This window comes from Ciconia boyciana, chromosome 6 (genome assembly GCF_034638445.1).
Source record: "Ciconia boyciana chromosome 6, ASM3463844v1, whole genome shotgun sequence".
Classification (NCBI taxonomy): domain Eukaryota; kingdom Metazoa; phylum Chordata; class Aves; order Ciconiiformes; family Ciconiidae; genus Ciconia; species Ciconia boyciana.
This window is the reverse complement of record NC_132939.1, coordinates 45,505,958-45,528,238: the sequence shown is the minus strand read 5'-3', so window position 1 is coordinate 45,528,238 and position 22,281 is coordinate 45,505,958. Positions and strand designations below refer to the sequence as shown.

Below are 22,281 nucleotides of genomic sequence, written 5' to 3'. Positions count from 1 at the left end.
ATAAAGCAGTCATTTCAAGTCATCCCTCGACTTCCAGGTGCCCACACAGAGACAGATGGGGGGAGGGATGGACATCTACTCTAAGCTGGTGGGATATGTCTCCTGGAAGCTCTCTCTTAGCTGAAAGAGCTGGAGCTTTTAGGTGGGTCCTTTTCTAGTCTGGACCTATACAAGTAAGAGTATAACGCCCTGAGTCAGGTTTGAGGGGATGCGAGAGCTCTGTAGCCAGGGTGGGATGGCAAATAAGGCTCTTCCCATTGCCATGCCTTTCTCCAGTGAGCCCATGCCTGAGCACCCGCGCATCGCCCACCTGCACTGAGGATGCAGTCGCTCCCCTCCCCGGGCGCCTGCGTCCCCTGTGCTGGGCAGCCCCGGGGCGGTGGGGTCGGGTCTTGCTGCCCTCGGCTGGCCCCTGCTCTGCCACAGTGCTTAGAGGGATCAGACGGCACCGCAGGTCCCTGCAACAGCGAACGAGAGCGTTTGCACGTGTGAGGCTGGAAGGAGCTCGATGTCCAGCTCTGGGGCGGGGGAGTCAGTGTAAACACGGAGTGAAGCTGATTTGAGAAGGGATGCCAGCTCCCTGGACCAGGCTCCACCACAGCCAGGGGTGGCTGCAAGAGTTACTGGAGGGCTGTCGATGGCCTCGTTGGCTTTGCACATCTCATTCGCCGGCCCTGATGGGGAGGCACAGGCTCCAGCAGCCCTGCCACCCTCAGGGCCCCAAGTGTGGGCTCCTGTGGAGGTGCGGTCCCCCGAGGATGCTGCAAGTCTCCTTCTTTCCCGGGGTGACCCAGTGCTTCTGGGGAGGAGGAATCCACTTGCACCCCGACTGAGCCTGCTCTGGGGTTGCCTGCTCTAGCTTCGAGCACTGCCCAGGCTCTCAGCTGCTTTGTTTATGGCTTTGTTTATGGCGTTGATAATTTTCTCATGTCAGGTTAGGCACAAGCATTCTTTCCACTGCTGCATAAGAAAGTAATTAGGTGAGGATGGAAAGGACATTCTTCTTCCTCAGAACAAAGCAACGAGCCACGGCTGTTATCGGGCACTGCTCACGGCATCCAAGGCCACACAAGCTCCTGCCCAAGTGGTGGCTCTGCCCCAGCAGGGCAGGTGGCTGAGCTGATGGTGTCCCAGGAAGTGCCAAAGCACCCGCCGGTATTTCCTCTGACACCGCTGCCCTGTAAGCCAGCTGCCAGTGCCAAGGTCAAAGCCCGAACCCACCGAGCCCCATTGCTCCCGTCGCACTTGCTCACCTGTCAAGTTACCTCCCCTCTCCCCCGCTTGCAGGGCCCCGGCCAGAGAGGATGCGCTGGGGTCCTGTTCTGCTCTAGACCCAGTGCGCTTTTGGGGGGATTCATTCCCTGTGCTTCTGTTCCTTTCCTGGCTCCTCTGCACCCCAGAGGGCAGGCAGCAGTGCTCCCATCCCAGGGAGGGGACATCTGTGGTCCGAGAGGGCCTAAAAAGCAAGGGGCAGTGGGAAGAAGGGAGCTGGAGCCACTGGTTTCAAATGGGAGAGGTGTTAGGAGTGCAACTGCTGGAGGCCGGACAGGAGGCACTGGGGGAGCTGGGCCCCTCTGCCACGAAGCTTTTGGGAAGCAGACAGCTTGGTGAGGGCCAGGGGAGGCAGCACATGCAGCGGGAGAGGCTGGAAGAAGACTTTCAGTGGGATGGGGTCCTTAAGGAGCTGGGGGAGCGGGGGGCATGGGAGGAGAGCCTGTGCTCTATGTGGCAGCCACCCCACACATCAAAAGGGACAAAAGAGATTAGATAAATTCACAGGCTGATATGACAATTTGCCTTTTAAACCCAGCGGCCGAGCTGCAGCATCTGGCTGAAGGAGCCCCTACCCCACGGGCTGCTGGAAGGCGTGAGGGTACACCCAAAGGATCGCTGTGCGCGCACGCAGAGTATCTCGTGTCCTCTTGCAGGCATCCAGCCGCTGCACTCAGGGTCGGGATGCTGAGTGGGGTACACCTTTCATCGGCATGATGAAACCGAGTTGGTAAGTGTTACTGGCCACAGGACTCACTGCAGCCGGTGAGCATCTCCTTCCCGTGAGCACCTGCGGTGCCCTCCTCTGCCTCCTTGTGCACAGAGATGCAGTGAGAGGTCTTTAGCCACCACCAAGTTCACAGCCACCGCTGTGGGCCAGAATGAGCCCACCAAAATATACCGTGTTGCTGGGCTGGGAGTGAGCCTGCACTCCTCTGGGAGGATTCGGTCCCTGCCTGAGACGGCCAAGGGCAGCAGAGAGCAGCAGAGATGTGGCAGAGGACAAGGCCAAGCTGATGCATGTGGCTGAAAGTGGATTTCTGCCCCCCCTTCTCCCTCCTCCTACTCTTCCCTCAGTCTTCCTCAGTGCATATAAAGCAGTCATTTCAAGTCATCCCTCGACCTCCAGGTGCCCACGCAGAGACAGATGGGGGGAGGGATGGACATCTACTCTAAGCTGGTGGGATATGTCTCCTGGAAGCTCTCTCTTAGCTGAAAGAGCTGGAGCTTTTAGGTGGGTCCTTTTCTAGTCTGGACCTATACAAGTAAGAGTATAACGCCCTGAGTCGGGTTTGAGGGGATGCGAGAGCTCTGTAGCCAGGGTGGGATGGCAAATAAGGCTCTTCCCATTGCCATGCCTTTCTCCTGGGAGACGCGATCGAGAGCAGCAAGAGGGCTGATGCTGCCGATGCAGCTCCACAAGTAAGTCCCCAGCTGCTGGGGGCGGCGGTGTATTCCTCCGGCATCAGCGTCTCCTGCTCCGCGCACCCCACACCCGAGCTGCTCCACCTTCCCCGGGCGCTTCCCGCTGCGGCGGGGGCCGCGGCTCGGTGCGGCGGGCGGCAGGGAGGGCTCGGGGGCTGCGCGCCGGCTGGCGGGCAGGCGGCGGACGGGTCTCCCCGGCCAGGCAGGGGTTAAGGCTTCTCTGTTGTAGTTTGTTTCCCTTTGCCAAAGTGGGTGTTGCTGGAATGTCTCCTCTCCTAAGGAGGGGGGCCGAGCCGTGTCCTCTGGAGAGGGGGGATGTCAGCATCAAAAAGACACAAAAGGGGGAGGTTTCCAAAAATAAAACCCTCCATCCCCTCCAGGCGCTGCCAGTGCCAGAGGCAGGCGCGAAGGTGCTCGGAGCTGCCTGCGGAGCGCGGGAGCTCGCCGGCAGCCCGGCGAGCGGGGCCGGCCGCCTTCCTCCTCCTCTTCCTCCTCCAGCGGGGGCCGCTCGGCAGCCCGCGCCCCTGCCTCGGCCCTGCTGTCTGCGCCCCTGGCCCTGGTGGGCGGCAGGTCCCGGCGGAGCCCCGGAGCGGCATGGGGCGGTGAGCGGAGGGCGGAGAGCCGGCGGTCCCCGCTGCCCCGCGCCCTCCGGAGGATGCCGGCCGGGCGCTGAGCGCTCCGCGCCGCCCGTCTGCCCCCGCCGCCGGCGGGCACCATGCGGGGCGCCGCCGCCAGCCTCCTCCCGCTCACCTTTGCCGTCCTCCTGGGCTTCGCCGGCTGCCGGCCGGACGCCGCGGCCAGGCTGGAGCCGGGGAGCGGGGGGGCGGCGCGGCCGCGGGGCCGGGGGGCTGCCCTGGGGGCGGCGGGCACGGCGCACAGCCTGTCCCCGGCGCCCGGACCCCCCCCGCCGGCACGGCCCCTCCCCGCCGCCCTCCACGTGGACCGCGGCTCCGCGGCTGCCGCGGCGAGCCCGAGCGGCGGCGACGGCCGGAGGCAGCGTCCCGACCGCGGGCTGCCCGCGCCCCGGGGCCAGGCGGGCGATGCCGGGCTCGGGCTCGGTCCCGGCCCCGGCCCCGGCCCCGGCCCCGGCCCGGGACAGAGGAGCAGGCTGGACCCCTCCCGCCAGCGGCAGGGCAGCGGGCTGAAAGCCCGGGTCGTGCCCCGGGCGAAGGAGCCAAGCGGCAGAGGGAGGATGGCGGGGTAAGTGCTGCGGCCGGGGGGGGACCTTGCCGGGGGTGCGCAGCGTGAGCCCCGGTGGTCCCGGCGCCGGGGAGCCGCCGGCGGAGGGGCCGGGTCCCGTCCTGAGCCCCGCGCCGCATCCCGGTGCATCCCCCCTTCCGCCCCCGCGGGCGCTCCGGGCGCTGCCCCGTCCCCCGCGGGACGCCCCGCCGCCGGTGCCCGGGGCAGTCACGGGGCCGATGTGCGGGGGGCCGGGGCCGTGCCGCCCCTCGGCTGCCTCTGGCACCGGGCCCGGGCCGCGCCGCGCCGCCGGAGCCCGCTCGCTGCCCGCTCTCGTGCCGCGCGCCTGTCCCGCACGTGCGGCGGGCGATCGCGCTGCGCTCGCCCACGCGAGCCGCCGGCGTGCGTGTGTACCCGTGCGCGCGCACGTGTGTGAGCGTGAGGCGGGCGGGACGCCGTGCCGCCGGGGGCGCGGGGCCGGGGGCCGGGGGCCGGGCTGGCTGCGGTGCCCTGCTGCGGGGACGGCGGGCAGCGGCGCGGCGCGGCGCGGCGGGTGTTAGCCTGCTGCCCTGCGGGGCTGCCTACGGCCGTCCCAGAACGCGTGCGGGGCGGGGGGGCTGCCGGGGGGCCGGGCGGCGCGGCCACGGTACGTGGGTGGCGGGAAGGGCTGGAGGGGCTCGCTGGGCTCTGGCTGCCGCCGCTCTTGCTGCAGGTACCTGGGCTCTCGGCTCCTTCCTCCCGTAGTGGGCCCCTTGTAAGCACTCCGCGCCGCAGCTTCCCATGGCTGCAGCGGGCTCGGCCGGGGGAGGCTTCCTACGAGTTGCCTGGCAGGGCCGCTTCCAGCTCCAGCCTCTGGCTACCGCCCTGCGGAGGTGGAGGGGAGATCGTATGGCAAGGCCAGCTGCTCCGCTGCGAGCGGAGCCTGCGAGCGAGCGGGACGTCTGGCGCGGCGCTGACGTTCCCTTCGGCCCCGGGCCCCCTTCTCTGCAGTTCCCTCTCTGCCGCCCCGTGGGCGATGCCCCTCGTGATGAGCTCCTCCGCCAGCTGGGAAGGGCTACCGAAGCCGTCGTGCAGGCAGTTTCACCGACCCCTGTGGCAGCGCGTGCCCGCTCCCCGTGCCGGGGGGACACAGAGGGCAGGCTCGGGGCTTACTGCCCTCTGACATGGACAGAAACTTTTTCTGCTAACATCAGGTGGAGAGCTTCACTAGGATACGAAAGGCAGCTTAATCCCTGACGTTTCTCTCTCCCCTGCTTGCCTCCCTGCAAAATTGAAGAGGCAGACTTGTCCCTTCTGTGTAGTTTCCTACAACAAATCCGCAGAAGCAGTAAACCCAAACTTGTTCTTCTTCCCATTATGTTTGATACGCAAAGTATTTATCACTAGCGGCTAGTCAATGGCAGGTAGGCCTTGAGAAGATTTTGGCTTACCCAGTCCATTAGCCTTGGTTTGTCAGCCGCCCAGAGGGAGAGACTTGGGAAGATCCAGTCCTGCTCAGTCAGGTTGGGTCTTTTTTGGGCTCAAGAGGATTTTATCCTTTCTGCAGTCAGAGTGCTGTCAGCATTGCTTTGGGATCATGTGGCAGTTCAATTGGATTTGAGTCATCTGAGATGCAGCCCGTTTCTTTTCAATGACTACCCTGAATAGTCTCCACCAGGTTTTCAGGCTGCAGCTGCCTCCGGTGACAACAGCCGGCCCGCACCGCTATCAGGAGCGGGTGGGCAGCCGCAAGGTTCACGCTATGTTCAGAAGAGTGCTGCACCTCTTTGCAAGTAGCTTGCTTTCATCCCTTAATCAAGGATGTAAACGGGGATGGTTGGTCCAGCACCTAGGCTCAGTTGACCTGTTATCAGCTAGATTTGGCTTCCTGGGGTGTCGGAGCGTGCCGTTGCCTCCAAGCTTAGAGGAGGGAAGAGCCGTGCCTTGGTGCTGTGTTCTCCGTGCAGGCTGTGCTGCGCTCTCTGCCTCCCCTCTGCCGTGGAAGATGAGGTCTGGGGATATGGGGCTTGCTCTGATTCCCAAGAACTTGAACTCTGGAACGTGCATATAATGGCTTGTCGTCAGCAGCTTTCCATCTCTTCTGGAGTCCAAATCGGCACTTTTTAAACTCCTCTATAGCCTACTGTCTTCAGAGCTTATGAGAAAGCCTAGCTGAAATTTGTCCATGAGTAACCACATGGCGTTACTCCTCATGGAAAGCTAGCTGCTGCTGCCTCCAGCCATTTGGTGAGACTCCGTCCTTCCACCTCATCCATCTTCTTACGTCCCTTGCTGCACCGGACACATTTCCATCCAGGAAACTCAGGGCCCCTAAAAAACTTCATTTCATGATGTTTCATTTTTTTGCCAGGTGGGATATTTTCTGTTCTTCTATTTACACTGAACTCCTACTACTCTCTAGTATGACAACCTTCATTTTCCCTTACTCAGGTAGCTTTGCAGGCTGCATTAAACCCCAGTGCTATTTATTTATACAGTTACTTTGGCTTAAAATCTCAGCTCCTGCGTGGGTTGCCTTTCCTGATTCCCCAGTTGGAATTCTTTGCTGGTACTTCCAGGGGTCTCGCACAGTCCTGTGGTTGAAAAACCCGTTTATTAGCACTATATCCTTTTCTGGATAATTATTTTCTCTCTTTGTTTGATAGCAGCATACCCAAAATTGAGGGTTTTTTCTTGGGGACCATCTGGATGTGTCTGCTACCCTGCTCACGTCTGACCTTGTTGCAGGTGGGACCTGCTCACACCCTTCCATGAGTGCATCCAACCGCAAGCCTTGCAAGAGCTGGGTTTTAGTGTTTTCTCCTCGTGGCTCATTGTGAGGTGACTTTTGACACCACAGCAAATATTGCAGAAAATTACTGTCTCCTAACACTGAGCGAGGAAAACAATCCAGCCCCCAAAGCATCTCTCCTTTGCTCTGCTTAACCTGCCTGTTTCCCCAGCCCCCCCAGCTGGTTTGCACACCAGTCCCCGCTGCTGCAGATGAGCTATTTCCACCCAGTGCTGTGGAGCAGGTGACCTCCCAGTCCAGTGTGTTCAGTCTGGTGTTCATCGATACAGCTTCTGGTCCGTGGAAAGATTTTCCTCCTGAGTGTCGTGGGGTAGGGAGCTCCCACGCCCTGACGCATGCCAGCTATGGCTGTACTCGTGTGCTGGATGCATCCCTAATTCGTGGCCCCTGTGGTGTAACCCCCTTGTTCCTCTGCTCCGTGCCTGGGAGGGTGGGTCCCAGTGATGATCCTCAGGTGAGTAATCAGAGGAAGGTGGGCAACAGGGGAGTAGCCTGGGGAAGCCTCCACTTCTGGTACCTGCCTGGACAATTTTCAGGGGCATGTGAGGCTCCCCAGGTAACAGGCTGGGCATCCCACACTCTCTCCCTCTGCCTCCCACTTTCTTTTTGTGCGTTCTGCACCCCAGTTCTTGTTTAGTTGCTGTTGTAGACACTGTCTGCGGCTATATAGTCCTGCTTTACCCAGGCTTTGTTGGATATAGGTTCTCGCTGCAGTGTGTGTGTAGGACTGCTCAGGAGCGGAGGCAGTTAATGCTGATGTGGACTTGGCAGAGGATTTTCAGTGGCTCATCGATGCCAGCAGCCTTTTGCTAATGTTCTTCATTGGGTCTGACTGCAAATATTTCATATGCGGTTGGATGAAGTTCACTGTCCTGCAGTAGAAAGGCAGACCTGATGATCTAATGGTCTCCCTGGCCTTCTGCGAGGATGCTGTAAATGACCTGAATGGAGTCAGCATATCTGGCAGCATGGAGCGCTGCATGAAGTTGAAAGATGATGCATAGATTGCGGTCAAAATAAACGGTGAAAAAAATGGTTCTACTGAATGCTTCAGAAACAGTATGTGATCATTGCTGAGGCTGTGCACATGCTGAAACTATGTGAAGCCATGATCTTACTACTGTTTTCTTGTTTTCCTTCACCCTAGTGCTTGTTACAGTTGCTTGGCCCTGGTTTCATATAACACTGCAGGATCTTGCAGGCTTGCATCATCCTGGGTATCACTTTGCACAGTGCGGGCCTGATCCTGATGGTGGCCTCTGGCTGCTGCAGCAAAGCAGGTGATGAAGGACTGGCTTGCTGCAGCTCCTTTGCCCAAGTTGCAGGTTGTGCTGGCGCATCCAGTCAGGGCCATGAACGGTACTTCTGGACGTAGGGAGGCTTCACGGCACCGGCTTCAGCTCTGTGAGGGGTGTCAGGGAGATGCTTGTCCCAGAAAAGGAGCAGGCCAGTGAGTAGTACCTGACACCTCCTGTGCACCAAGCTCTCACAACGTGCCGGGGACTATACCTGGGCATGGATGGTGCATGCTAGCTGCGGAGTGGGGAGAAAGCTTGGTTTGCAGTTGCTTACTGCTGCCTGTGCTGTTTGGAGACCTCAGGGCGTACCTGGCACTTGAGGCAGGGGCTATGTAGATCCAGTGCCTCACCCTGCATTTTGCCAGAAAGGGAAACCCGAAGGCCCATGTCTGCGCTAGTGAGCTATGCCGTAGGGCTTTCTCTGACACTGTGGCTATTCCGCTGTCTGAGCTATTCAACCCCCTTTCTCTCCAAAAAGGGGAAACTGGCTATTGGAAATCATCTCTGTCTACTCCGTTCTGAGCTGGGCTGGGAGCTCTTTTGGGAGGTGCTAAATGGCCCATGAGACCTGTAGCAGTCCAGTGTTACAGGCAATCAAGTCCCAGTGCCTGGGAACGTCCCCAGCAATGTTTCATTTCCTAGGAAAGACGTGTGCTAGCTGTCCTGGCTCTTGGGAAGATAAATACGTTCACTAACCTGTTCCACTGGTAAGGAGACAGAGATAGGGAAGACAGATGGTTTGCCCAAGGCTTGTTTTGGCATCAGCGGCAGGGCTAGGAATAGGGCATCCCCATGCAGCATGACCTAGTGTGAGTGTTCAATGGGACTTCAGCTTGGGAGACCTGTGTGAGGACATGTCTTCTGTTCTGCTCTGACCTGGGGCTCTGTTGAGCTTCTTTCCACCTGGGAGAGCTGCTGACCCCTCCACGTGCCCACCCATCCTCTGGTCCCTCTGCACCCCAGGCTGCCCAGGATGAGGGTGAGAGTCCTGCTCCCCTCTCCTTGCTGCTGTCCTTCCAGTTTCAAGGGATGGGTAAGCAGGAGTCAGCCTGGGTGCTCAGCCTTGTGCGGCAGCTGAGTGCTTCAAAGTTATGAGCGTGGCTTTGTCTCACGTCATTGTCAGGTCTGCCAGGGGCTTGGCACGTCATGGCACCCAGCAGGTCCCCTTGCTGGGCAGCTCTGCCTGCCACCTTGGAAGCCCCTGTCCCCTCTGCGATGGGCGGTGATCAGGGGCTGCTCAGTTTGTACAGGTAGCTCCCCAGCAGCCACCCCCGGGACGGTGACACCAGACCTGTGGGGACCCTGCCACTTGTTTTGTTCTCCAGAAGCAGCGCTGGATGGAGATGCCCAGGACTGGACATGCCCCGCAGGTGGCTCACGCCTGAGCTGTGTCTTCGCCCAAAGTGTTGGCAATGGCACGTGCAGCAGGGCAAATGCAGCTGGGGGCCACAGCTCTCTCGAGCACCATGCCTCCACACTGTAAACATGCTGTGCTCCTTAAACCTCCTGGGATTCATTCTGAATTCTTTGTAAGGCAGTGAAAACCACATGGCGTTCAAGCCATGCAAATGTCAACTAAAGGCTTTAGGTAGAACCAGACATGCTCAGGACTCGGTCCCATGCGGCAAAGCTCCCATAGCTATTTTCCCACCGCTGATGCCCTTGCTCACCTGACGCCCCATGCTATGTGAGGTCCTGCTCACTGGGTTTTCATCGGGAAATAGTTGTGGTCCTTCTCTGCCCTCCAGTACTACCTACATGTTGCTCCTCCCAAGTGCTCACTTCCAGTCTTGGAGGTCCTCCCCACCTCCATCTCTGCCCATCCTCTCATCCAGGAGGTTATGGAAGGAAGGGGCATTCCCGTTGAGGTACTCCCTCTGCCCCTGCCTCCGAGGGCATCCTTGCCACGTTGCTCCCCTCTGCGCATGCTGGGCTGTCCTCCCTCGAGGAGCGTCGCCCAGGTGCTAGCATCTCCCTTCATCTGGGGTTGGCAACTCATGTCTGGAGTTGGCAGTGACACAGAGTGACTCTGTTGATGAGAGGTTTGTGCCGAACCCAACAGGGGTTTCATGCCTTCACGAGTGATCTTGTCTGCTCCGGCTTGGGCCCCTGTCTGTTTTAGTCTCATACCTTTCTTCCTATAACCTCTAGCTCACTGTTGGCATTGAGAGCACCTAGCAGCATGTTCCCTCTAGCATGCATGTGAGAGATGTAGATAAAACTTGAACTTTAATCCCATGAAGAACTAACAGTGTGATTCAAGGCCAAAACAGCTTATCTGGAGAAGGTACTTATTTTGCCTACAAGAACCAACCTCTGATTATGTCAGTAAGTTGAGATGGGAAGGGGCAAGGGCTTTGCTCTTTGAACAGAGCAGCTGAGTATGACTTGCAAGGGGTGTTTCAGCCATGCCAAGGGAAGAATGGGAGCTGTGACAGTCTAAGCAAAGATGCTGATGCTGATGCTTGGAGTGGAGTCCCTCAGCAGACCTTAATTACCTAAAGACCTGTTTTTCTCTCTTTACTGATCTGGACATCTTTAAAAAGTTTAAGGCCTTTCGTGGGCTCTTATGCAGTAAGTAAAGGAAAGTTTGCTTTCCTTGGATACTTTCTGGGGATGTCTTAAAGAAGAGACCCATAGATCTCTTTGGGTTGACAGACAAAAAGCTGGAAATCGGTGTTCTAGCCCAGCCAGAGCAGATGTGAGTGGATGCAAGAATTACTTTGGGCTGTTCTGTTTGCAGGAAGTCACACCAAGGGAATTTAAGTTCTTTCTCCCTGTAAAAATCTACCCAGGTTAATAAAATGTTGATCCTGAAGGGCTGGATAATGCTTTACAAATGATGTGGCTTCTCAGACCACTTCCCCTTCCCACGTAGAGTGATTGTATCTCTACAGGCAGCTTCATTCATGAACACCAGAACAATCCTTGGCACGCCTGCTACCCACCGTCTTTGGCTCTCCTAAAACGTGAGCCCCACAGCGTGAGCTCTGGCACTCCTGGAGTCTCATCTCATGCCGTGTGGATGCAGGAGTCATGAGGATGCCGTTTCAGAGCAGGATCATCTTCTGACCCTGCTGTGTTCATGTGAAAGTCAATCCAGAAGACAAATGTGCATGTTTCCGTGGTTCCTGTAAATTCTGTCAGCAGCTCCGACTGCCTTGTCCAGCGTTAGAAATAAACCATGCTCCCCACTTCGTTTCCAGAGGCTTTCCAGAGCTTTCAGGCTGCCTATTTCTAACTTTTAATCTTTTGATGACTATACTCTCCCATCTACCTAGACACACGAAAGTTACACATTCCCAAAACCTTCCCTCCATACTGAGTAAATATGCTTGGAGAGCAACCTGCAACTTGTTATTCCTTCTCATTATAGATATGTAAATATGAGATGTGACCAGAGGAAGCAGGATTAGCTGCCTGCTTGGGTATTGTGGAGCACCTCTTGGAGGCACAGCGCTGTGTCTGATAGCTGTATGTTGGCAGTGATCACTACCTGAAAATACATAATAAGGGAGAGGTGGAGAGGACATTGTTTATGCAAAGGCAGTCAAAAAGTTGATGCAGCAAAGTGCTGGAATTAACCACCATGGAAATGATGTGAGCATCCTGGAGTTAGTCTAGTACCGTGCATGTCAAGCAGGCACAAATTTCATAGCACCAGAGAGTCCCTGGCCCCTCGGGTTGCTGCGCCAGAGGCAGATAATAAATGCGGGACTGGGGTGCTTGCAAAGAGAGAGCAAGCTGGGGAGCGGCCAATGTGGCTGCTGGCGTGCCGTCCCTTCTGGGGAGGGGTTGAGCAATGAACAGCAACAGGCGGCAGCAGTTAGGTGGAGAATGAAGCGTAGCCTTCGGCCAAAGCGGCTCAGGACACTTGCGGAGGCGAGATGCTATAACCAAAGTTGGAATCAGGCCTGATTTACACCCCAATACCATGAAGTGCTGTGAGATCTTTAATGATCGCAGGCTGCCAGCCTCCAATCGCTCTCAGGAGGAAAATGGTTCCTCTGAGCATTGTGCCAGGAACCCAGCATAATGTCAGTTCAAAAGGGAGATACTCCCCGAGGGATCGCTCACACTGCAGCATTCATGTAGTCCTTGGGGGTTTCTTTTCCAAGCACTTAAACAACTCAGCCCTTGTCCCATTGGTTTTGATCTCAGCTGCTGGTCCATCTGGAAGGAAATATCAGATGCTGCAGGAAATAATTTTACGGGTGACTCAGAGGTGCTGGCTACAGAGAGACCTCGGCTTCCCTTCTCCTAACCACGCTGCTTTGTCTCTCTGCTTAGGCCAAATGTCTGCGGCAGACAGTGTTGCCCAGGATGGACCACGGCTCCTGGCACAAACCGCTGCATCAAACGTGAGTATCAGTCTCAGCCGGCACAGGTCTCGCGATGCACCCCTAAAAAGCGCTTGAGTACTGCTGTGACCCCACACATGTCCCCTGCACTGTGCCGGGGCAGGAGATGAACCATGGGGTCCCTGGAGGCAGCGCCGCAGCCTCCCCGTGGGGCTGCCGGGCTGTGGGTCAGCTCTTCCCACCTGCTGGCAAAGTCTGAGCATGCTGAATAATTATGGCTTTACTTTATTATCGTTATTAGTGTCCATCCCGAGCAGGATCTTGTTGGGGCAGGGCATTGCAACAGCACATTTATGGGCGAGTTTCAAGCCCTGGGCTCTCATCATCCTGCTTGGAGCAAAAGACAGGTCTGTGAAAGTCCCAGCAGGTGAGAACCGGCAGAGCGGGGCTGTGCTCACGTGGGCAAGCGTTGCTGATGCTGGGGGGGAAATCAGGGCTGCAAATTATCTGAGGACTATTAAGGAAAGCAGTTAATGGAGTTGGCACGATGGCTGGAATGGGTGGGGCTGGAGCGTGATGCAGCACGTGGGATGTGTAAAATGGCGGGGGGCTGCAGGGTGTGCTCCTGCAGTGTGGAAACTGCCCGGCCAGGGCCCTCCTGCCTGCCCACAGAGGGGTTAATAAGGGCTCTGCTCCTCCAGACGCCCCTGCCACAGCCCTGGGGGCTGAGATCATTTTGGGCTCCCGGACACAGCACTGGAAAGGAAGGGGTTTGGGCAGGCACCAGTGCAACGCACGCCAGAGGCAGCTGCACTGTCGTCTCCATCCCCAATGGCTCTGCAACCACAGCCCAGCCCCTGCCGTGATCCCTGTCCCTAAACAATGGGGTTACACCACTCAGCCCACCCGTGGGCCTTCCCAGGGGACTGCCTGCCCTGTGCACCTGCCCGGTCCCAGGGAGGCGAGGGGCTGCCCGCAGCGCCCGGGCAGCTCGGAGGGCAGGGAGCACACAGGCAGCGGGCAGGCTTTTTGGATGGGAACGCCCTGCCCAGAATAGCCAAGAGCATCTGCCTTCACTCGAGTGGCAGCAGCTGCCCAGATGTTTAGTGGGGAAAGAGGCTCAGCTTTGTTTGCCGCGGGATCTCACGGCGCTTCGGCCGCGCTGGGATAATTGCATTAGCGATCGCTGTTCGGGAGCAAGGGGCCAAGGGCTGACTCACCTCCCTTCTCCCTCTCCCCCCCGTCGACAGAAGCCAAACGGTAGAGAGCGTGCTGTGCTGCCAGACAGCGTCTGTAAACAGAGCGCGGGGCCAGCGATGGCAGCATCTTTCTCTCATTAGTGATTTTCGTAGGAGCAGTAGATCCGGGCTCGCAGCCACGCAGGCTGTCTAGCGATTGCTCAGGTGCTGGGCCCTTGTTCCCAAGGATTCATTAAAAGGACACTGTCAACACGATCGGGCCTGACAGTGTCTCCCTGACCGGGGATGGTGGATCTCAGGCAGGTCTTAGGTGGAGACCAGTGATGTGTAAACATCATTTTATTCCCACCTACCTCCCTCGCTGGGCTTTTCTGCTGGAGTTCAAGCTGCTGGGGACGTTCAGCTGTTTTTAAGGCTGCCAAGGCAAGCTGGACAGCCTGTCCCAGTTAGTTTCTGCACTGTAATACTGTTTAATGTCTGATCCCATGGTCTTTGTATGGGGCGTATCAGGGAAGTTATCAGGGTAGAAATGCAGCCAGAGGGAACCTCTTAGCACAATGAAGCAGGGAAGAAGTTGGCATTTGGGTCTTGGGCAGGACCTGGGTTTTGATGGGTCTGAGCCTGGGTGCAGGAGAGACGGTAGGCCAGATTGTTGCCTTCATCTGCTCCCTATCACCTACCAAGCATGGTGATTTCTTCCTTCTCCACCCATGCTTTTCCAGGGACTTTCCTCTTGCAACATCTCTGCACATGACTGAACTCAAGCCATGAGCAGGTTTCTCTAGCCTTTTGGTTTGTTCCAGCTTCGAGGACCCAAGTGCAGTGAGGACTTGGGGAGTTTTCAGAGAGTCAATGACTGGGAAGATGAAAAAGAGAAAACTCTCTCTTCAGGACACCGATGTTTCCTGGGAAAGTGGAAGTGAGCTAAGGGAGTTGAGGAGGAAGATCCTGCCCACTTGCAATGGGCTTGGTTTCTACCTACACACTGCCAGGTCACCACACTGAACTGCATACAGGGCATCCTGTGGGCTCCAGAGGTCTTCCCACAGGAGGGGACCTCAGGGATAATGAGTGACATCTGAACTTGGGCCCGAGGAGTTCATCCAGCCTCCTGCCTGTTTAACTTCACCCTGGGGTGAGACTCAGGGCTATAAATGCTGGATTTGGTGTAGAAGAAACCTGTACACACAAGCTGGCCAGAAGCCCCCTTGCACTCCCCATATTTCAGGGGCTGCAGGGGCCGAAGGGTGCACTTGTCGATAATTTAGCTGCTGCCTGTTAACTCATCATCCTTCCCCTCTGCTTCAGAGGAGGAGAATCCTCTTGCTCAGACTCCCAACGTTAGTTCATCAACCTCCACTTTCATCAGTATTATTTACTATGGTTCTCTGCTGCTTCCCAAGATAGCAGCTTGGGCTGGGCTGGTAATGCAGGGTGAGCTTTTTTTCTGACATGCATATTTTAAAGCTTAAAATAAAGATTTTTAATCAGCATGTTGGGAAGGAATAAATAAATTCATGCACTTTCTAATCTTGTACAGATGGTCTTGTGGTTAAGATACTGGATGAAGGCGCAGGGATTCCAGGATGCGTTGCTGGCTCTGCTGTGGTCTCACAGCGTGTCTTCAGACAGTCGCATTAGCACCTGGGGGTTTTCCACATCTGCAAAATGGAGATGACATTCACATGCTCTCTCCTTTTGTCTCTCTTCTGTACAGTGACTGTAGGGTTTTTTGAGCCCAGACTGTTTTTCATTGAAGTTCTGTTTCCCTCTCTGTTATTCCTGCGTTGCTGTTGATCTCCCTGCCTGTCAGCCTGCACGGGTCTCTCACTTGTGTGAAATTGTCCATCCCTTCTGGCTTTGCTGACACTGTCAGAGCTTTAAGTTAGAACTGAGACTACGTATTGCTCTGCATCAATAAGCAAACTTTTCCATGAGAAAGTGGACTAAATCGCCCCAGTGGTACAAGTCCTTCAGCACCTTCCCAGTTTTCTTGTGGATGCCTAGCTCATGGTCAGGTTCCCCCACATTTAAATGGGACTGAGCAGGAGTTGCTGGCAGTGAAGATCTACACCACTCTCCTAGACCCAGAGCACGTGCAGAGCAGCAGGGACACAGTAACTGAATGTCAGCTTGCAATGTCATTGCTCAGTCCTGGGCCAGGTGTGCCTGCAAAGCGATAGGAGGTTGGACTTGGTGACCTTCCCCTCTGAGGGTCCTGCCTGCCCGGCCTAGGTGGTCAGAGCCCGCCGCAGTCATCCCTGCAGTGGGACCTTGCAGGGAGGACTTACCTCATGCACTGAAGACCAGACAGCACCAGCCTTGGTCTGTGAGGGCACTGCTAGATGCTCTTGCACAAACTAGCATTGCTACTAATGATACTTCAGCAGTCCTCCAAATCTCATCCTTTTATTACGAGTTTTGAGATGACTCTTTTTGCTTTCGCTAAAGCCCCAGCTCCTGGGGCAGGTGATTACATGAGACTACAGTGAGAAGAAATGCGTGGCTGTCATCTTAGCAGAAACTGTTTATAGCCCCCACAGCTAGGGAGGGACATCTCAGAGTAACCCCTGGGCTCAGAAACCAGAAAGCAAAGAGAAATATTCCAAATTATGTATATTTTTAACCCTCTTGTTTCTTCTGTCCCTGTTATGGTTTTGGGGGCCTGACTCGTGATTTCACACACTTGGCACTGGCAGTACTTCTGCCGAACGATCTGCTCTCCTTACATCACATAGCTGGACTGAGTGAAAACCAGTGACTTTTTAAAACTCTTTAAGTTCTTCCTGAGTCTGCAAAGGCAACCAGGAAGAGGATTAATCCTAGAGCTGGAGTATTTCAGCTAGGGCAGCTCCCCACCCATCCTGCAAGAAGGGACCAGAAGACTAATCCCATTCCCTTCTTCCTCTTCTCCATATCAGCTGCCTTAGGGGCTTTTTAGAGTGCCTGGGCGCTTATCACTGCTTTCCTGCTGAAGGGCACTGTCTAACGTGAGTATGAACAATGTTAGTGGGAGAGCTTGTGAGAACCGCTGTGATCCCAGGTCCTGGCATCGTGGCTCTGCAGTATTTCAGCACATGAAGCGGTTGTTTTCAATGGCAGGCTTCCTGGTCTGGTGGCGTTTGTTAAAACAGGCATTTATTGGGAGATAACAGTAGGGACTGGCAGCCTATTTAAATCACAGCTGAGTTTTATATTATAAATTACATCAACTTTTGGAGTGCCAGACTTCCCAGAGACGGTTAATTCCTGCCTGAGTAGGACCCTGTCTCTGTTCCAGAGTCTGCAGTGGTGGCTGATTTATTTTACCAGGGGATTTAATCAAAACCTCTGGCTTTAACCTATACAGCCCTACGGGATTTGGGTTCTCCCTTTCCTTAAGATCTCCATCTCTTCCTGAGTGTTAACATGGTAATAAAGGACTTGGGTTCTCCCTTTCCTTGAGATTTCCCTCTCTTCCTGAGTGTTAACATGAGGTCAAATGAACCATTCCAGCCAACATATCCCTGATCTAGTTAGGAAAAGCTGATGGCAGTCCAGTTTTGGGGTGAGGGAAGGGTTGTAGAGGCTATACTGCCATGAAAGGACCTCAGAGCCTGTACAAGGACTTCTCTCACTAGGCAACAGCGGGATGATGTGTGGATGGCATACGAGGCTAGAGGTCTCTGTATGTTTGTTGCCCAGAAGCAGCGTTTCTCGCAGGCGTGCTTGGATCTCACCGGGATGGAGAGCACAGCCAGAGAGGGAGGGATGTGCCTATGAAACCCCAGCAGCTGCGTGCGAAGGATGTCAGATGCCCCTGCAGCCTCCCTGGGGCAGTCCTGGGGAAGGGAAGGGGCAGTCCTGGCGAAGGGGAAGGAACCCTCAGCAGAAGCGGTGACTGCCTGTTTCAACCCATCCACAGGGTTCCCACGCAGATGGAGGTTAATGTCCACCTTGTGTTGTCTGACGAGGTTTCATTACCCTTCGGCCAGCCGGCCCTTTCCTTCTTTGAGGAAGGACACTGTTTTCCAGTGCCTTTTCAATTACTCTTGCTCAGAACAACAAGCCCGGTCCTACCTGAGAGAGCTGTGGTTTCCTGGCTCTCGCTGGCTGGGCTATAAACCCAATTTGGCATCTGTTGACTTGAGAAGTGTTAGGGTCCGGCGTATAATTAATAGCACTTTCCTCCTGGGGCGAAACTGAAGCTGATGTGCTGTAATTAGGAACACACACAGGCTCAGAGGGTGATTTGAGCATGAAGTTAATGAACTGTAAGTCCCCATGGCTGTGGAGGAATTTGAGCGTAGTGACTCCAAAATCAGCTGCAGAGGGAGAGCTGGAAAGCTCTGGAGGGGACAGCCGGGAGGACCATGCAAATCAGACCCCAAAACGGACTAAAGCAGGAAGGTAACACGCAAACTACTCCCAAGAGGCTGTGATAGTGCATGGTCATCTGTCTTCTCGTCTGGCAGTCATTGCCTTCCCTTGCTCTGGGATTGTGGTCCTACTCCTGCTCAGAGAGCTATGGGCAGTGCTGGAGGCTGTGTGCTCTCTGCAGACCATGCTGCTCATTTTTGAGCTTTCTGAAGTGAGTATTGCTGGAGAAGAGCTCTGCAGAGACCAGTGGGGAGAAGTGGGAACAGAAACGAGTGGCAGTGATGGCAGTGACCTTGTGTTAGGGACCCACGGCAGCAGTAACACTGAGACTTTGAAGGCCACCTGTCTGCAGAGAAGAGATGGGGCTGCCCTGGTTGTGCTGACCCAGCCGGGTGCCACCACCATGAGGCTGAGCACGCCACCGGGAGCTCCGTGTCTACTAACCACCTCTCTGTGTCTCCCCAGCTGTCTGTGACCCACCGTGCCAGAACAAGGGCTCCTGCAGCCGTCCCCAGGTCTGTACCTGTCGCTCGGGCTTCCAGGGCTCCCGGTGCGAAGAAGTCGTTCCCGAGCAGGAGTACCACCCGCCTGGTGCTGCCGCCGCCTTCCAGCCCCCCGCAAGCTCCCTCCGGAGGAGGACCAGCACGGCAGGGCGGGATGCCTCCCTGCGAGGGGCGCAGGTGCCCGTCCCGCGGCACGTCCCGGCTGTGTAAGTCAAAACCCGGTTCCCAGCAGGATGGTCCCCCAAACCCACAGGCAGCTAACACCACGTTCGGTCGGGCCACAGCCTCTGCTTCATGAGACCAGGCAGCTTGGCTCCCGGTGGAGGCTCCTGCCCGGGCTGTGGGAGCTGACGGAAGGGGGTCGGGCCCTGCTGTCCCTCCAAGGGACTCGGTTTGGCCCCGGCACTCTGTCACGGTCCCCAGGCACATGCAGGAATGGGACAGGCTAGTGGCACTCCCACGGTGAAGGAGGACCGTGAAGCTCAGCAGTTTGCCTTTGTCCAGTGGATGAGCAGAGTAAGCGGTAGCAGCAGGGTGGACGGAGGAGTGGGGGTTAAACCTCTTTCCCAGGAGGATGTGTTTAGAGCAGTATATCCAGGTAGTATCCACGGGAGGGTACACAGATATGAGGTGTGCTATTAAATGCCAGTATGAGCAAAGTGATGATACTTGGAGATGTCTCCTGGCAGACTCTAGCCGTTATTGAGCCATTTGTTCCATATTTCTGTGTCACCCTGCTGTGGTGTGGGTCATTTTGGTACCCAGGCAGGCGCCTGTGTATTGGGTACGGAAGCAAAGATGCAGCTGTTGGAGCTCACAGAGGTCCGTGCAGGAGAGACTCTGTGAGGAGCGTGTTAAGCTTGGAATGACAACTGTGGCATCGCCTGGTCCTTTTGAGTGAGGAGGAGCTTACGGCTTCAGCGCACCTGCCTCGGGTCGGTGCTGAGGTGCTCTTGTACCCAAGCTGCAACTCCTCCACACTTTGTGTTTTGTGAAGTCTCTCTGGAGCTGTGGGTTTTCTGTTGAAGGCGGCAGTAAAGGTGGGAAAGGTGCCTTTCCCTGACAAGCACCCCTGCGGTGCTGGCAGCTCAGTGGGGATGGAGAGGTGGGAATGGTGCCTGCTTGCTATACAACAACCCATACTTTTGGATTTTTTAAAAAATCACCTCTGTTTTTCTGTAAGAGTCCACAGACACAGGAGCAAAGTGTTAGACTGCACCACCCCTAAAGGCCCGCGTTATTTTTGCTGCCTCTCACCCAGTTGCTGGGCCAGAAAGACTGGTTTTGTTGGTAGCCACCACAGCAGAGAATTTGCACGTGACTTCCAGCAGAAGTCCCTCAGTCGTAGTCAAGAAGGCATTACAGCAAATTACAAGTGCCTAACCAGGAGGTAACTTCAGTTTCTCCGTTTCTTCTCTGAGCTGTTTTGACTTTCTCTGTCAGCATCACTTAGAGCTGCCCGAGGAGAGGGCAGGTCGGCCTTTGTTTTTCTGTCTTTCTGCAGGTTGTTTTTAAAGTGTCTGTTGCACTTAAAGTAGTTGTTGCCTTTCTGTCTCTTTGGAAGCAGAGGCAATGCATGGGCTGGAGACATTTCTACACACTTACTCTCGGCCATCTACAGTTTTGGAGGGGCTCAAATGTCTGGCAAGGTATTGACTGACACGAAGTAGTTCACTGAAGCTGACATATCTTGATGCCCAAACGAAAGACTATCTGATGGGAACCAAATTCAGGCAAGGCAGAGGTGATGCTGGCAGGGAGAGGTGGCCAAGCCCCTGTCATCGCTGCCCCGAGAGAGGCTCGGTGCCCGAGCGAGCACGCACGTGCCTGCAATCCTGGTCATTGCTGACAAGTTTCCCCCCAGCGATGACCTCCTCCTGCCCGTCCATGCCACCGCTTTGTGCGCAAGGACTGGAGGGGAGGGAGAGCAGTGCCCTTAGAGATACAGCACCTGTTGAAGGCTTTCCCAGTAAGGAACATGACCTCAGGCTCTGCGCAGAGGACAGGGGGCTGTGCAGGCACTGGCAGAGCATTCCTGTCCAGACAGTCAGACACAGTGTCTAGCGATCATTGAGCTGGGATTGCTGAATGCCCAGCTGCCTGCTGTACCTTAAATCCTCTGGCGCTGTCCCAAGGAAATAGGACTCCGTTAAGGACCATGCCGTGCCTTTCCTCCTTCCCTCCCCACAGAGGCCATAGAACGTTGTCTTATCCCACAAGATGCGGCAAGACTATTTGACGTTCGTCCTTTGTGGTGGCCGCAGGTAGGACCTCGGGACACAGCCACCGCCTGCCTTCTGGAGCCATCCTGTGCTGTGCCTTTCCTGCCCGGGCGATGCGTAGCGGTGCTGTGCAGGCATGTGTGGGGCTGCCTGCAGCCTGGCATTGGTCTGCATCGGAACACCTCACTTCAGCTCCTGGGCGTTTTCCTGTACAATTCAGTTGCTTGAGTTTTGTCCATGGACCATGTTACATATGGCAGACAACTGGCATGACCTAAAAGTCTTGCTGCTGTTAGATGGGTTGTTTCCCAAATATTTTTGAGTGTCCCCTTCAGCCTGTGAACTTCTGGGCTAGCTGTGGAACCTGTAAGAATGAGTGTCTGCAGCTGAAGGCTCGCTCCTGCTGCTGCTGCACCCGGCCGTGCCCTCCCACTGCTTCCCTTGCACTGGTGCTGGTGCTCATCTGGCACCTGGGTAAGTTGGCTCAACAAAAAACTAAGACAGCAAAATTAAGGATAATTTTCTGCCACTTCAGTGGGCTAAATTGACTTATTGAAAGATTACATGAGGACCAGAAGGATTGGACAGAATTGCAAGGCTAGCATTGCAGGGGGAGGAAGGGGGTGGACTTCCCTTTTGGTGGCAGCCACTTATTAGGTTGGTCATTCGTCTCATGAAACTATGCTCTCAGACTTGTCTGAACTTGGAGCCTGCTTCTTGCAGTTACAACATCATCTATTTCTGTGCTACCAGTAAAGTAATTTCTGCGCTTCTGTGTCAAGCTTTCTCCATAGAATTGGGCTGTAGCAGCAAAAGCAAGAAGCATATTGGCCTTCACAGAACTAGATAGATCTTGCTCATATCTGCAAGTACAGGATTGGTTCTTAGGCACTGCAAACTCGGGGTCACCTTCACTGGAGTTCAGTTCACTGTCAAGTCTGAGAGGAACAGCTTGGGTTTCCAGTCCTTGGTCTCCTCCTGGTTAAGGATGGGTTGTGCTGGTGGGACACTGGCTTTTTCTAGTGAGCCCGCCATGCTCCCACAGCAGCTGGCTTGCTTGTCTGATTTGTTGGTAAGGAAGAGGTAGAAGAAGCTCTTCGGTTTCTCAGTGGACAGAGGACATTGGTGGCTCCAGGTCAGTGGTTGTGAGAAGACCATGAGATCCAGGACAAAGGACCAGTCCCTAACCTCCCTGCACATTCGCATTGCTAACAAAGAGGACTTGCGCACGAGTGGGAGCTTATAGACCTCTAAGCCTCATCTTGCTGTGCCAAGACAGAACATCAATCCTCACATGAGTGAATTTGCTTTCTCCTTCAGTTTATTTGTGTGTATACTGTCTTTATTTGTGTTTGTTTGCACAGAGGCAGCAATCAGAAGCTGTGAAGTCATGCATTAGAACAATGCTGTTGTTAGATGCCATATAAGCTTGCAACAAAACCCATTAATCCTTCCCAGAGACCTGCTCGCTAAGCAGAGATGGGGTTGATTTTGATTTCAGTGTGTTCTGAAGCGAGTCTTCAGAGAGAGCTAGGAGAGCAGCCTCCTAGGTTATTCAGGAACTGCCTAGACCAAAATATTCCCCACTTGCCTGAGTGGTGGGGCTGCTTTAAAATTATTTCTTATCCTCAGCTAGTTGGACTTGCTGCTTATGATGACTGCCACTTCACTGTGGAAAGTAGCCTGCTCTGGAGGTAGGAAGTCTTTGGGAATCTGGAGGAGCCTATAAAGC

General features: G+C 55.5%; 1 protein-coding gene across 4 annotated transcripts in view; it reads left to right on the top strand.

Moving 5' to 3' along the window:
• The first annotated feature begins 3,082 nt into the window (after positions 1–3,082).
• Positions 3,083–22,281, top strand: part of LTBP2 (latent transforming growth factor beta binding protein 2) — a 75,421-nt gene continuing 56,222 nt past the window's right edge. For 3 of the 4 annotated variants that reach the window (XM_072865068.1, XM_072865071.1, XM_072865067.1), the window contains exons 1-3: positions 3,083–3,897; positions 12,256–12,326; positions 18,290–18,533. In XM_072865068.1, the coding sequence (XP_072721169.1) occupies positions 3,413–3,897; positions 12,256–12,326; positions 18,290–18,533 (800 nt within the window). In that variant the 5' untranslated portion in view covers positions 3,083–3,412. The remainder of the gene's footprint in view (positions 3,898–12,255; positions 12,327–18,289; positions 18,534–22,281) is intronic. The other variant, XM_072865072.1, reaches the window with a different exon arrangement.